This window comes from Corythoichthys intestinalis, chromosome 11, assembly GCF_030265065.1.
Source record: "Corythoichthys intestinalis isolate RoL2023-P3 chromosome 11, ASM3026506v1, whole genome shotgun sequence".
NCBI lineage: Eukaryota > Metazoa > Chordata > Actinopteri > Syngnathiformes > Syngnathidae > Corythoichthys > Corythoichthys intestinalis.
Genome location: NC_080405.1, coordinates 31,798,475 through 31,813,273, shown reverse-complemented (window position 1 = coordinate 31,813,273; position 14,799 = coordinate 31,798,475). Strand labels below are relative to the sequence as shown.

General features: G+C 38.2%; 1 protein-coding gene across 1 annotated transcript in view; it reads right to left on the bottom strand.

Annotated features, from left to right (window-relative positions):
- Positions 1-14,799, bottom strand: part of efnb1 (ephrin-B1) — a 129,388-nt gene that overhangs the window by 31,766 nt on the left and 82,823 nt on the right. Inside the window, exon 3 of the mRNA XM_057849744.1 lies at positions 8,788-8,880. Within this exon, the coding sequence (XP_057705727.1) occupies positions 8,788-8,880 (93 nt within the window). The remainder of the gene's footprint in view (positions 1-8,787; positions 8,881-14,799) is intronic.

The window sequence follows — 14,799 nt, the reverse complement described above, 5'->3', positions numbered from 1 at the left end:
GTCCGACTGCATCTTTTAAACCAGGTTTTCAGGGCACCGTGGTTGTGAGTGACAGATCGCTTCTGACAATTTTGCGAAATAAGTGCATGTACTCTAGCGAACGAAGAAGATGAACAGCCGGGAGTAAGATGAACACATTGGAAAGGAGAAGAAGTTTCCTAAGACTTTGGTCGAGTCAGATGTTTGCTTTCGACTTCCATTAAGTTCCCAAATTTGTTTTCCCCTTGCTGGAGCCTTAAAGACGATGCTTGCCTGCACTTATGCAGCTGTGTTGTCTTTTGGTGTTGGGATCGCAGCCTGCAGGATGCTTGAAGTGACCTACATCGAAGAATAATGCAGCGCATGCTTGTTTGTCAAATGATTGTGGGCATTTTTTTCACTGTATCGGCTGAATTTGCTCCAAGTCCAACCCTGCTAACATCAGCAGCTCATTAGATTCTATTTTCCTATCGACTGCTGTTCTCATACTCCAAAGTTTAAATATCAATTTACAAAGACACACTAATGCACAGAAACTTCCACCATCAGGTTGTTTTTACTTGCAAGTCCACTTTTTTAAAGCAAATCATAAATCTTACACTTTTATATGCGCACGCTGGTGCGCTGTGTGTATGCAGTATGTGTGGCTCGGCAACTGTGCTTTCATTTCCAGGATATGTGAATCTGCCCCGTAACTAAAATATGGCGCAATGCAAATATGCCCAAACAAAGCCAAACAAAACTCAATTACCGGTATTTACATTTTGTCCAATGTTTTTAACTTAACTTCCGCTGGACACTTACAGACGAACACAGCTTTGAGATCAAAATCAAGTCAAGAGGCATCTTCACGTTGTTTATTCACCCTTTCAGGGACAGTGGTCACTACAGTGGACATCTTTTTAAAAGTTCATTCAAGATCATTAGCTTAACTCATTCACTGTCAGCAGGGAAATTGATAATAAACTGCAAGCTCGTCCCAGTTGAAATGTATTGGACGTCTATTGCCTTCAATGGCAGGCAAAGCTATATCAAGTCACAAGAGATTTATAAAACTAAATAAATAAAATACACCGAGTGATATATAAATGCACACATATGTATTTGATTTTTTCCCCCCAATTTATTACAATTTGTTGTAATTCATTTTTTGAAGAATTTTTTTTTTAGAATTATTTATTTTACTCATGACATTTTTTGTAATTTATGGTTTTTTTTCATTCTTTTTTTTTTTTAACTTGTTACTATTTATTCATTGTATTTAAAATTATTTGCCATATTTTCCAGACTATAAGTGTGCCCTATACGTGTTTTTTTTTCACTCTGACCCCCAACAATCTGTTATGTTATTTAGGATATAGCAGAGACTTAACAATCAATGGCGTACCGCAAGCAACACGTCACTTCCGCTCATTAATATTCATGACATTAGCTACTGTTGCTAAGTAGGGACAAGCCACCGTTTGTCCCTAATAGGAAATGAATGGAAATCGTGTATGAAGGAGATGTTTACAGAGCTAAACCTACCAATTCCCTCCGAAAATGATGTGCCGAAAAGGTGCCAAATTGACTGGCAAAGATGTGGAAGAACATAAAAATGTTCAGTTAAAGAGATGGCTTTAGTGTCGAAGGCTGAAAAAGATGAAAAAAACGAGCCGACCTAAGAATAGCTTTAGCTTTTTTATCGACACGACTGACAATGACATTCTCCTGTTTCAATAAGCTATCCTTTACCATCAGCCCTGTCTTTCTTATATATCATCTGGTTGTCCTACGTCTCTTACCGTTCTTGGGGGCAATTTAGTTAGCTTTGTGTAGCGATCGCAAATGCTACTCAGTGACAGCCAACGAACACTTTTAATTTTTTCATTTATAACACATCTTAATCCTATAATTTATTTACACTTCCCCCTCACTAAAGTTGTTTTTAATATATATATATATATATATATATATATATATATACAACAGAAACGGTAACAGTGGCAGTCAGATACCATTGTAATTCTTTTCAGGTCATTCATTGTCAGACAGAAGCAGTATGGCACAACGTTACGCTAAAAAAATAAGTTCAAAATATAAAAATGGCTCACCTCTTTGTCCTCTGAAAGACCATGCCAGCCCAACATAATGTTTACTGCATATGAAATGTGAATGGATTGACTGAGCTGGTGTTAAAGTCCGCGCAAGTTGATTCGGTCTTCACATTTTTTGCTCCCGAGTTTTTGGTTTCCGGAAACGTATGAAGAAAACATCCTTCATGTGTCGTAAGGTCTAGTCATTTCTACAAGTTCCAAAAAAGTAATGCGTGATCGGCATGTTCGTTATTGAAAGATTACCGGCGAAAAGTAGCACAAATTGCGTTGTGTCTATGCGAGGGCAGGTCTATAATGTCCCACTTCGGCTTTACTTCCGCTTTGCGATGCGACGTCACGGTCTAAAAATAGCCTGCATGCGGTACGCCATGACACAGCTCATACAGACATTGCGCCACGGCTTCCCGTAGGGGGCCGAGTCAGGCAGAGCGTCAAATTGCATGTTTTGGTTTTAGGTCTCCAGCGGCTTTGGTTTTGAAAATATTTTGAATTTTAAGTTTTTGAAAATAGGCCCCCTACGGAGCGGCCCCGCGCCCCGTTTCCCGTAAACCGATAGTGAAGTCTATAAAAATACACAGAGTGAAATATAAACGGGGCACACATATTTGAATTTTTTAAATTAATTGATTACAATTTCTTGAAATATATATATATATATATATATATATATGTTTTTTTTTTCAAATGTATTTTATTTTATTTATATTTATATTACTCATTGCTTTTTTTGTTGTTTATGTTTTCTTTTTAATTCTTTTTTATTCATCTGAAAATGGATCCTTCAAGTAATTCATTCATTGAATTCAAAATTGTTTACCGTAATTTCCGGACTATAAGTGTAACCTATACGTGTTTGTTTGTTTTTTTTCACTCTGACCCCCAACAGTTTGTTATGTTTTTTTTTTTTATAGTTATCTGAAAAAAATGTTAATATGTTACATTAACATATGCCTATTCAGCCTGTTGTTCTCCATTTTTCTATTATTACATTAATTTATAACGTTTGTTCTTGGTTTCTGAACAATTAAAAAATTGCCCCCCAAGGACATTCAGTATCCTCGATTTTGATGTAATAGTGGGGACACGGGTCAAATATTTGATGGCCAAAAAACACCAAATAAAGTACATTGCAAATGAATGTAAAGCGGCTTGGAAATGTTTCTAATGTTTTACCTTATCATTAAATATTGCTGTGATGGTTTATTACTGTAATAAAGATTGCGTGATGAATTAGTGGAGCTGTAGAGAAAGTAGGCCAAGGACACGCCAACTCCAAATTCTTCATAAGTTTCAACTTGTTACCAATACCAAGGTTAGCGTGCTTCTTTTTTTCACCTTCTTAACATTTGGATGCCAGAGTGAAGCGCTTGGCAAGTAACTGTTGTTGTGGTTTTGCAAAATCCCCACATAGAACTAAACTTTAATGGCTGTGCTCCAAACAGTGTTGTTATCACACAGTAGTTCCATGTCGTTATGTTAGTGTGTTTTTGGCAAAAATGTTCCCAGAAGAAATTCTGCGACACACCTTGATTCGTCTCTACAGGCACGCTGGTGACATTATAAACTGTACATGTTAGAAATCACTGTTATTTTTAGTGACTTGCATGTCATCATACATCTTAGTTTGTAACAGAAAATGAATGTTCTCTGGCAACAACGTTAGTACTGTGAGTTATTAGTGACTGACAAACAGGTTTCTGATGTTTCATTTACAACTTGATGCTTGTGGTGATCTACTTTGCAAAACATTTTCCACAGCCTGAACAGAACAGAATGTAGACTTATACATATCATTAGGAAACTATTATACATCATGTTACGGCATGCTTCATTTCCTGTATATTTACAATAAAATAATAAACTTAGTTGAAATTATACATATCAAAGTGAATAATTTTATTAGCGAGCTCTTGTATGTGATATATCATAACAGGCATATAATGATTAGGGGTTGGCATTTAGCACATTATTCATTATAAATTCATTCTGATTTTCTAAAACTTAACACATTTTAATCACAACTCATGTTTTAGACCAGTTATCCCCAATCACCGGGCCGGGGACCGGTACCGTTCCATGGCGCATTTGCAACCGGGCCGCAGAGAAATAATAAATAATTTGTTAACGACCGCAATCCGGCCTGTGCCTCATGACTAATCCAAGTACAGATTTGTGTAGTGCTGCAACGATGAATCGATTAACTCGAGTTATTTGATTAGAAAAAAGAATCTAATTAAAATTTTCTGCTTCGTTAAAGTGGCGTTGTAATGGTTTGTTTTGAAAGTGTTTGCATTTAGTTTTACTGATTTGGGTGGATACACTTCCCTCTAGTGGCAACTAGGGGTGCAACGGTTCAGTTAGCCCCCGGTTCGGTTTGAACCTCGGTTCGGTTTCAGTTTGCTTCTTTTTTTTTTTTTTTTTTTAAACTGCCTTTATTTTGCTTTTAAAAAATGAAATAAACATTTAAAATGTAAACATTTTCGACTGTTAAAATGCCTCTTAGCTCTTTGGCTAGTGTAGTGACTGACTACTGAAATACACACACAGTAGTAAAAAAGTTACTTGGCAAAGTAACTGCTGGTACCTTTCATGTTTTTTTTTTTTTCCATTAAAAAAAAAAAAAAAAAAAAAGTAACCTTTGCTATGTTTGGAGGTCATTTAATGTTGTGAATCAACCATTAAAGTTGATAAAATTGCTCCCGTTTTTGCATTAGTTTCCTTCTGTCTACTTTCGACATGTGAAAATTTTAAAACTGTTTCATCCTTTAAAGATGGACGATTTAGGAGTGTTTTAGATAAAAAGTTGCTTAGGTTCGCGCGTAAGGTTTACTACAACAGAGCCTTTCTGACAAGTTTACTGCTCTAAAATGGCGGCTGTTAACTAACGCTTCCGAGTCTGTCATTTCACATGTAGTTCTATATACATGAGATATCTAGGCGTAGATTGTATGTTGTTGGCTAGTCAGGTAATATTGGAGCCACCTAGCCTAGCATCGCATTTGCTAAATTGCTACAGCGTCTCAACAAACACTCTTCCCTCTCCGAGTCTCTGACTTTTCTCGCGTCATTCAAGCAACGCATTGTCTCGTTGCAGAAACGGTGACCAAATCCGAATGGTTAAAAAAAACGTAATGCACGAAAAACGTGCAGATTTTGAACGTAATGTACGGCGTACACATTCAAAAATGAGTGCTCACTTGTACAAATTACGACGAGACCGTACAATTTAACAGGTATGAATTACAGTGGACCGTCACAGTTAGGTAGTAGCACTCTGTAGCTTGGAACGTCCAACTTCCAACTATCAGTGGTCAGGGCGAAACTATGTGCTTTAGCGAAATCATCTTCGAAGGCTTTGCGTGCCATTTCATAAATGTCGGGGATTACGTTGTTGGAGAAATATGTCCGCAAGGGAACAATGTAACGCGGGTCAAGCGTTGCAAATAAATTAACGAAGCCCGCCGTGGGTTTTCACTGGTGTCATTTTTGGGGTTGTCCTACCCTGAGAAAGTGATATGTGTGGGTGATGCTGGCTGAGGTGCCGGAGTCATGTTATAAAAGTGTTGCCATTAGCATGGGGAACAAGCGCTGAGCAATGCTTGCAATTTTTTTTTCTTCAATATTTTCTCTCCCTCCCACATTGTAATCCACGGGGAAACCAACATGTTGCCACACCGCAGATTTGAAAGAAGCCGGTGCTTCCTCAAAATTCGGTCTCCAACTCCGCTCGCCATAGCTATTTGTTTTCTTTCTTGTTTCACTTTCACTTCGCTCGCAAGCGAGAGAGGGCGTTACTCGGCTTCTATTACACAGGTGCTTGACAGCGATCCGACATTTACTTACGGGGCGGGAATTTCTCCACAGCGGTGCTTCACGTCACACACAGGCACACAGAGCTCGATCAATTCATTCCATAAGCGTTCGGAATACATTAATTGCAAAACCGAAAAGGCGCGGTTCATAAAGGCGTATTGAACCGTGCAGGGCGAACCGAACGGTTCGGCTTTGAACCGCAAACCGTTGCACCGCTAGTGGCAGCAGTGAATATGACATTAATTTCACATGGCTGAATCCAGCTGCTTCCTGTTAAGACCAACATAAGCTAAGTTTTGGTTTGAGCTAGTGTTTTGCTAATGCATTTGTAATTTAGTTTATAGGTACAGTATACTTAGCCATATTTTTGTGGGAATATGTGTTTGAACCATTTGTAAAGAGCATTGTAAAAAAAAAAAAAAAAAACGTTAGCATTTTATAGCATTTGAGCCAGCGGACTTTTGCTATGTAAATTAGCCAATTGTTCTTTTGTTGTACTTAGATCCTCATTTACTGTATTTATTTTTTTATACCGTTTGAGGCTCAGCTCAGGTATTTTAATTTTTTATGTTCCGTATCCGATTAATCGATTATTCGAACTAAGTAGTTCATCGATTAATCGACTTAAAATAATCGATAGCTGCAGCCCTAGATTTATGTACGTCACCCACAAGTGTTCGGCCGCTTGCCTGGTATACCAGACTCACCGCTGTTCCAGCGATTGAGTCTGGCGACCGTCCGGCGGATCAAATTCCGAGGGCGGAGCAAGCCACAGCAAACAGACAGCGGAGTGGACCAATCAGCGACGGGCAGACGTGACGTTGTTAAAGCGACAAGTAATTCGCTTAAGCGGAGAATGGAGACGTTTATTCAACATGGCTAGCGCGAGTCATGTTGACTGTTGTCAATGACTTGTGTCGATGTGTTTTATGTAATTTAAAACTGGTTTTACCGCGGATTGGAACATAATCTCGGCTCTCCCGTTCGCCTTCTGTGTTGTTGTAGAGATGACTTTTGGCGCGCAAGAGTGACGTTACTCGTTAAGAACACGTCACGCAAATAAACGAATCTGATATGACGGTTGATTTTGTACTTGTTCAAGAGGCCCTTAATGGGCTGGGTCCCAGACTATTTCCCACAGTGTTTGAAAAATACAGGGAGAATAGTCTGGCGGTGCCAGGCAATTCGGCCGCCATTACTGGGGTGTTTGCGCATCTATAGCAGCCCAGAGTCAGTCAGTGTAAACTGTAACATTAGCTGCTGTTGGCTGTGTGCTGCAAGCGGCATTTTTATGGGGGTAAGGGCACCTACTGAGCCAGAAGAAGAACCTACAATCAAGTCCATTCTGCATAATATGAGGCTAAAAGCTAGCAAACCAGGCAAATAATGAGAGCATCACACCTCGTGGCAAACTGGATTGCTAAAGCCAAGAATCCTAGCACGACTGGAGAAGAATTCAATACGCCTGCAACCAAGGATATTTGCAGTCAAGTTTTAGGAAAGGCCGCTGTTAAAAAAGGTTTATTGATGGTGAGTTACATTTTTCCTGCACTAAATGTTCGTTTTTAGCCACGTTGTGTTATTTTATATTTACTCTAATTTTCTGCCACACAGTATTGTTCCGTGAAAACACCACATCGGTCAGTGGTGCAAAAAAGGTTGGTGACCGGTGTTCTTGACAACACGGAAATGTTAAACAACATGAAACCTTTGTCAGTACATGATTTTACAGTATGACACTTGTCCAAGTGTGTGGAAATATTTAACCAAAAGAGAGTGCACAGTCACTTGCTAATTATGCATATCATATTTTCAAATACCATAACACATGTCAAATGGAACAATGAGAGATTTTTTTTAACCTGATTATAATGTTGTGACTTTCAAGACACTATGCTATGAAACACGAGATGAAATGTTGAAAAGGTACGTCATGTCTTCACCTCAAAGCGGTCCGTGATGCAAAAATGTTGAGGACCACTCGCCTAATGTACAAACATGTTTTTAGCTGAATGTATGTGAGTTTTAGACCATTTATATTTCTGGTTCTCTTCTGGTTTTAAGTCCATTTAAAGGCTGTGCTGTTCTAAATAAATTTTCCTAATATAGCATTTTGACTTCAGGTCTGTTCTATTTTTTCCCGGGATATTGGTTTTCTATAGTTTTGCATTGAAATGTAATTACACTTCAGTCATCCATGAAAATCCTTTCACATTCAAAAATGTAGCTTTTTGGAACTAAAATTGTTACACAAATACAATGTGATTAACCTATAACAATTATTTATAAAGCTGCTAATACTGTAATTAGCTTTTTTCTGATCTAGTTACACCCATAACTAATGAGATTGAAGAACATAATGATAATAAAGTCATGATCTTTACAAGTATACTCACAAAAACAGTTTTTAAGTTAAAAGAGATAATGTATACTTGCATTAAAATGGGAACAGGTTACACCGACTAGAACAAATATTAAATGAAAGTTTTCCCACTTGTATTGGCTTAGGTCATTTGTATTACATAATTAGGTACATAGTTTCTAAGAACTGTGTAAATATACAAGTATCAATATGTATATTTACACATATACTGTTGAAGGTATGTGTATTTATATATGGCAGACTGGATTTATTGCACGGCTGCTGTATAACATTTTATTCGTTTTACCTGGTTGTGCCCGATAGATCAACTATTGAATGTATGTCACAACAGGACAAGTGCACACTGACATATAAATAAAAATCATAAAATAGGAGAGGTCTTGTCGGAGGCCGGCGGCAGGCGGAGTCATGCTCCACACACACGGCGATAAATGAAAATGTCACAGCAAAGTGAAACATGACTGTAAGGCATCAACGCGGCATTGTGTTCTACATTGGAGGTGAACACACATTTACCTTGTCCGACTTTCATGATGACTTTCATGGCTCGGCTCTTGCACACGCCTCCCTCACGGTTTTCCAGGCCCTCCACTGTGCCGTTGGAAGTTGCTGATGGGGAAAACGAGATGAGGAAAAGGAGGGGGAGGGGGCAAGAACAGGTAAAGGTTTGGGAACGGGGGTAAAGAAGAGGGGAAAATGGGAAGAGAAGATCACACACTGGTTAATGAGCAGGTCCATAACGCACAGCACTAATCGATATTTACGACAAGCAGTGATTAGCTGTTCCAGTGATTAGCCGTCCTCGCCCTCAATCAAGTGCCAAATCCGCTATACCCTATCTCTCATTAACAGAATAAAGTGAAGTCAAATGAATGGAACAACATTACAGACAGTGGAGGAGGAAACTACGGTGAGATTGTTTTGTGTGTGTGTGTAGAGGGGTGTTTCGTTGTAGCCGTGAGTTCCGGTTCCTCTCGCTTCACCGTTCCGGGCCATATGTGCCACGGCTGGTTAGTAGCGCTGAGAGCTAAAGGGATGCAATAACATTTATGTGTGGGCATTTGCGTCCAGTCGTGCAGATTGTGAGTGTCAGCTTCTCCGTTTGTTTTTCTTGTGTGTGTTCTGGTCTGACAGGAGCGAGGGGCTCAGGGTCGAAGGCTGTTTATTCAATGTCATGCTCACTTCGCACACCGTGACACAATTGGCTGTCTATTTTAGGGCCCATGATAATGACCTGGGGAGACTGAGTGTAGCACTGACCTTAACACTGGGCGGCTACGCGCAAGCAATCGTGTGTGTGCTTGCGCATATGCGAAATGCCATGGACTCTCTCTGTCTGGAATTCCCCAAATTGTCTCCAACTCCGTTTAGTTTGCTGTTCAAACATACTCCCTTCCCTTGAAATAGCTTTCTTGTTTCTCTTCCTCTTTCACCTTAACCTCTTGAATTTTTTTATTCTTTCCATTTTTCTTCTTTCATTATATCTTTTTATGAATTTCTTGACATATCTCTGAGGTATCTAAGACTTCAGATGGCCACTTCTGTATGAAGACAAGCCATTTAAATAATGATGACATACGCTCTACTATCCAGCAGTGCAGTTTGATTTCGATTCAGGACAAAGTTTCTTAACTAAAAAGTTGAACCGTGCATGAAAAATATAGTTTTACTGCTGTTTTCCGAATTTCAGTTGTGCAGTACGCAAAACTTGTTGACACAAAACTAAATAACAAATCAACAAGATGCAACTCATCTATTTTTTTCTAGTTGCATCGCATATTCGTGCGGCCAACTGGCACTTGACTGAGTTGATAGGGCTGAAACTAGGCCTTGCCTCTGGACAGAAGGCAGACAGGAACAGGAAATTAAACATACACACGCTAAGGAGATTAGACCAAAGACATCAGTAAAAGGATTACAAGACAATTCATTGATATAGGTCAGATTTGTTTCAGATCTGAATCCCTAATTTGTAGGGGTGTAACGGTACACAAAAATCTCAGTTCGGTACGTACCTCGGTTTTGAGGTCACGGTTCGGTTCATTTTCGGTACAGTAAGAACAGAAAATGCAAAATATAAATGTGCTAGTTGTTTATTACACACGTTTGTGCTTTCAACAATAGGAACATTAGCCTATACAAAGCTAGAATTCGGCTCAAAAAGTAGCGGGTATTTAAAGATAATCCAACAACAATTAGCCTTTCAGACCCCGCGTATTGGTCAGCTTTATTTCTGAAAGAAAGAAGAAAAAAGAAGTCCTGTGCTAAAGAGAAAAGCAATCCCAATGACAAAGATTTTAACATGTATTTTACAAATGAAATGCCTCCATGAATCTTTTTTTTTTCTAATGAACTGTTTTCAAAAGCTTTATTGGTGGATTTTCTCAAGTTAAAGCGCCACACAGAAATTAATAAATTTAATTGTGTCAGCAGGATCTGTATATTATTCTTATTATTTAATTACAAGTGTTTTAACTCATTTCAATTTATTTTATTTAAATGGGCTATTATTTATTTTATTATGTGTTTATATTTTCCAAATGTGATGTAGTATTCATTTATATTGTATATTTTATGTTGTATAACTTTAGTTCCGATGGGAATATTAGTTCCTACCAGTTTTGTTGTCGTAGGAGGGTTTTGTATTGAACACAGGGCCGTGTTGCTTATTATTATAGCAGACAGCGAAGACAGCAGTAAATCAACAAAGACAAGTCAACTGTGCCCCGATCTACCACTCAAGAGATATGATGGACTCAAAAAGTGGGTTCCGATTGCATATTAGTTTGAAAATCGACCGGATCCACCGTATTTTTACACGAGTGACTTCCGGTCTGCCCGATCCCAGCTACCGGTAGTAGTAGTGACGCAGGAGGGTCGCGTCTTGCGTCAAATAATAAACTCTGCCGTTTTTTTGCGCGCGTCGTGTTGAGCCGCTTCTGGGACGCGTCTAACACGCGGCCGCGCTGCGACTGGTGTGCATTGGCTGACTGACTTTAACGCCCGCGTTTCACCGCATTCTCGCGGCGGCCACGTTGTCGCACCGTTGACGTTTCTAGGTTATACTGTCCTACCGTGTTGGTCCTCATTATAGTAGAGAAGACGGAGTAAATATAATCTACACAAAGAAACTGTAACCCGGTCGACTCACAGCCTCGAAAAGTAAGGGTTACATTACGTCAGAAACTAGTTCGGTACGCCACCGTTCCGAACTGAGCACCACGTACCGAAACGGTTCAATACAAATACATGTACCGTTACACCTTTACTAATTTGTATTGAATACAAAATATATCAAAGAAATGGATAATAACAGCACTATTAACAGACTTGAATTCATTTAACTACTCAAGCACTTTTGAATGTTGTGTGCACTGAATGCGTCGGCAGTTTACACTGTGGCATGCTGCTATAATATCCCACTACACACCAAGCAATTAACATCACACCTAAACACCACTTGGCAGAAAAAGACAACCGAAATCAACGTTTAGCATTCGAAACTATAGAACACTACAGTAAACCCAACTGTATTGCTATGTGGGAGTGTCTCGTCAACTAATAAATTGTTGTCTTGGTAAATTATCAGATGTTAACACGAGCGCTAAATAATGACAACACCATTCAGCTATTAATGTGGCAAGAGTGCGTATGTGGTAATTTGTGCAAATGAATGCAATAACATTATGTCATGAGCAAATTCTTTCTTGTAGACAGCAGGGAGGCAACAGAGAAACCCCTAGATATAAAGGCTTGTTAGATAAGAGGAAGAAAATAAGCGCATTAAAAAAATGTTGAAGATTTGGTCAAGGAGAGGAATTTACAGTGTTTTAATCTCTTGGATCCCTTAACACAAACTAATATTACAGTACGTTTGTTACACCATGTTACAAAGAAAAAATAATAATATTTTGTTCCTGGATTGTAATCATTTTATTTGTGTTGCTTGGGTCCAAACTAAATGAAAAAGTGCCACTAAAAAGGTAAAAGTTTATTTTTGCTAAAATTAGGGTTAGGTTGAAAATTTTCGATTTTACATTATGCAGAAAATATTCGTTAAATGTAATTTCTTCGTGTTTCAGGTCTAACTAAGTCTATAATTACCGGTAGGCCTGAATGATATTGGAAAAAACTATAATTGCGATTGTTGGTGGGTTTGAGATATATTGCGATATTATATTGCAATATTAAAACTAAAAGAATTTTCACCAGATAACTTGAATAAAAAAAAACATACGATATATATTGTCAAGGCTCCACACTTACTTTTTGGTTGTAGCTTTTTTGTAAAGGTGCACCAGCACTAAATATAGGCTCACCCACATTTTTCATTGCATCACCTTTAACGCGATACTGTTAATCACTCTCCATAACATTTATGTAATTCTTTCATTCATTCATCTTCTGAACCGATTAGCCTCACGAGTGTCGCGTGAGTGCTGGAGCTTATCACAGCTAACTCCAGGCAGAAGGCGGGGTACACCCTGAACAGGTTGCCAGCCAGTCGCAAGACACATTTAGACACACAGCCATTCACGCACATACTCATACATACGGACAATTTGGAATGTTCAATAAGCATACCATGCACTTTTTTTTTTTTTTTTATGTGTTAGGAACCCGGAGAAAGGAGGCCAGATCTAAGCTACATACCTGTCAATCATCGTTAACGTAAAGTAAAAAAAAAAAAAAAACTGTTTGGCCGCACTGCCAAGCAGGAGGGAGGGTGAGTGGCTGTACGATTATGAAGCAGAAAAACATGAACATATTTTTTAGATTAAAATTCCAATCCTCTGAAAAATGGCGCGATCGGCCCGATTTCCGATCACGTGATCGGATCGGGGACATCCCTAATTTATATAATGCTGTTTAATCCAGGCTTGCTGTATATAGAAGGATCCAGAATCTGCAAACTTGCTGCTTTGGATGAAGTAAAACAAAAGTTTACATGTTTAAAAAAAACAAACATACAATTGCACGTCCTGTGATGTGACTATTGCGCATTAGGATGCCGATGTTCAAACGATATATTGTGCAGGCCTAAGCATTAGAATGTACAATAGTAAAGAAAAGTGGAAAATAGAATTCCAAAGTCGTGACCGCAAAGCCTCACGTTTTGGGAAACAAGTGTTTTTATATGTCAATGCAATGAAACAAACTAGGAAATACCACTTGGAATTATTATAAGGCAAAAAACACTCAGGTGACTTGAAGTTTCGTCTGAGACCCCCAATTTGGCCAAACTCAAAATAGTCCTATATGCATGTGTGATACATCATTGGAAAGCTTAAAATCTCAATTTTCTGGGGGAAGAAACATTTTGAAAAGGAGGGCATTTTTTTTTTTTTTTTTAATAAAAAAAATTAAACAGCAAAACCCTAACATTAAGTGAGAGCATAAGCGGGCATAATTAAAGACGCCACAATTTTCACGAGATATTATCGCACACTTACCTCTTTTCGTTCCAAAAACTTCATGGAGCATGTATCATTGAGTGTGAAGACACAGCTGTGAATGGCCGCAGCCGGATTTTGGGGGGATTTTATGGGCGAAACATGGTCATATAACAAGGGTCGCGATGCAGAAATCGCAGACATTGAGGAGAGATTTTCTTATTCATGTATTTACCCTTTTAAACGTTTTTTTTTTCTTTCAATTTTTCTTTGTTTGGATCGATTATTTATCATCTAAAATATTGGGGACAATGCGACGGTAACAAAAAAATACAATTAAGCAATAGTTATGAGGTAGATATCCTTTTTACAGACACCATTTTTTTCATTGTGACGTAATTTGTTTAAAAGTTTAAAATATGCAAGTGAATAATTTTTATAATTTAATAATTTTTTTAACTAAACATTAGACATCAATTAATGATTCTAAGACATTTTGAATAATAAATATAATTACTGAGCTTCTTTTTATGGCTGGGTTGAAACAAAAGTGGTTGCGCGACGTCTGTAAACGGGGTTTTCCAGAGTAAAACGGACAAATTAAAAATAGTTCGGGGGCTTAATGCGCCATGAATCTGATTGGTAGCATCTAGACAGAGTGTTCTATCAAACACAACTGTTCTTTTGGCTTAAAATACAGCAGTTTATTTTAAAGAGGGGTGCAAGAGCAGAAACTGAATTTTCAGCCTTGTCTGTGTTTTCCACCATAAGCATTATTACTTAGAAAGCATTTTAACTTGGAAAATTGAAGTTTATCTCAAATACACTTCATTTGGAAGCTTCTAGCTTTACTGAAAGTCTAAAGTTAAACTCCATCTGAAAAATGTACCTAATTGGCAACCAAAATGTAAGATTTGAAAACAGACCAAAGTTGACCTTCTTGAAAAAAAAAAAATGATTCAAGGTAACCGTATACTCTCTCCATGCTCCATGAGCCAAAAGGTTGCAGGTATGTTTCCTACTGTAGCTATTTAAAAAGAAAAAAAGTCAAGGCTACAACCCCAGCCATTGTTCCTTTTAAAGTTTTTTTTTTTTTTTTTGAGTGTGGAATTTTTATGATTTGGTTCAAGGCCGT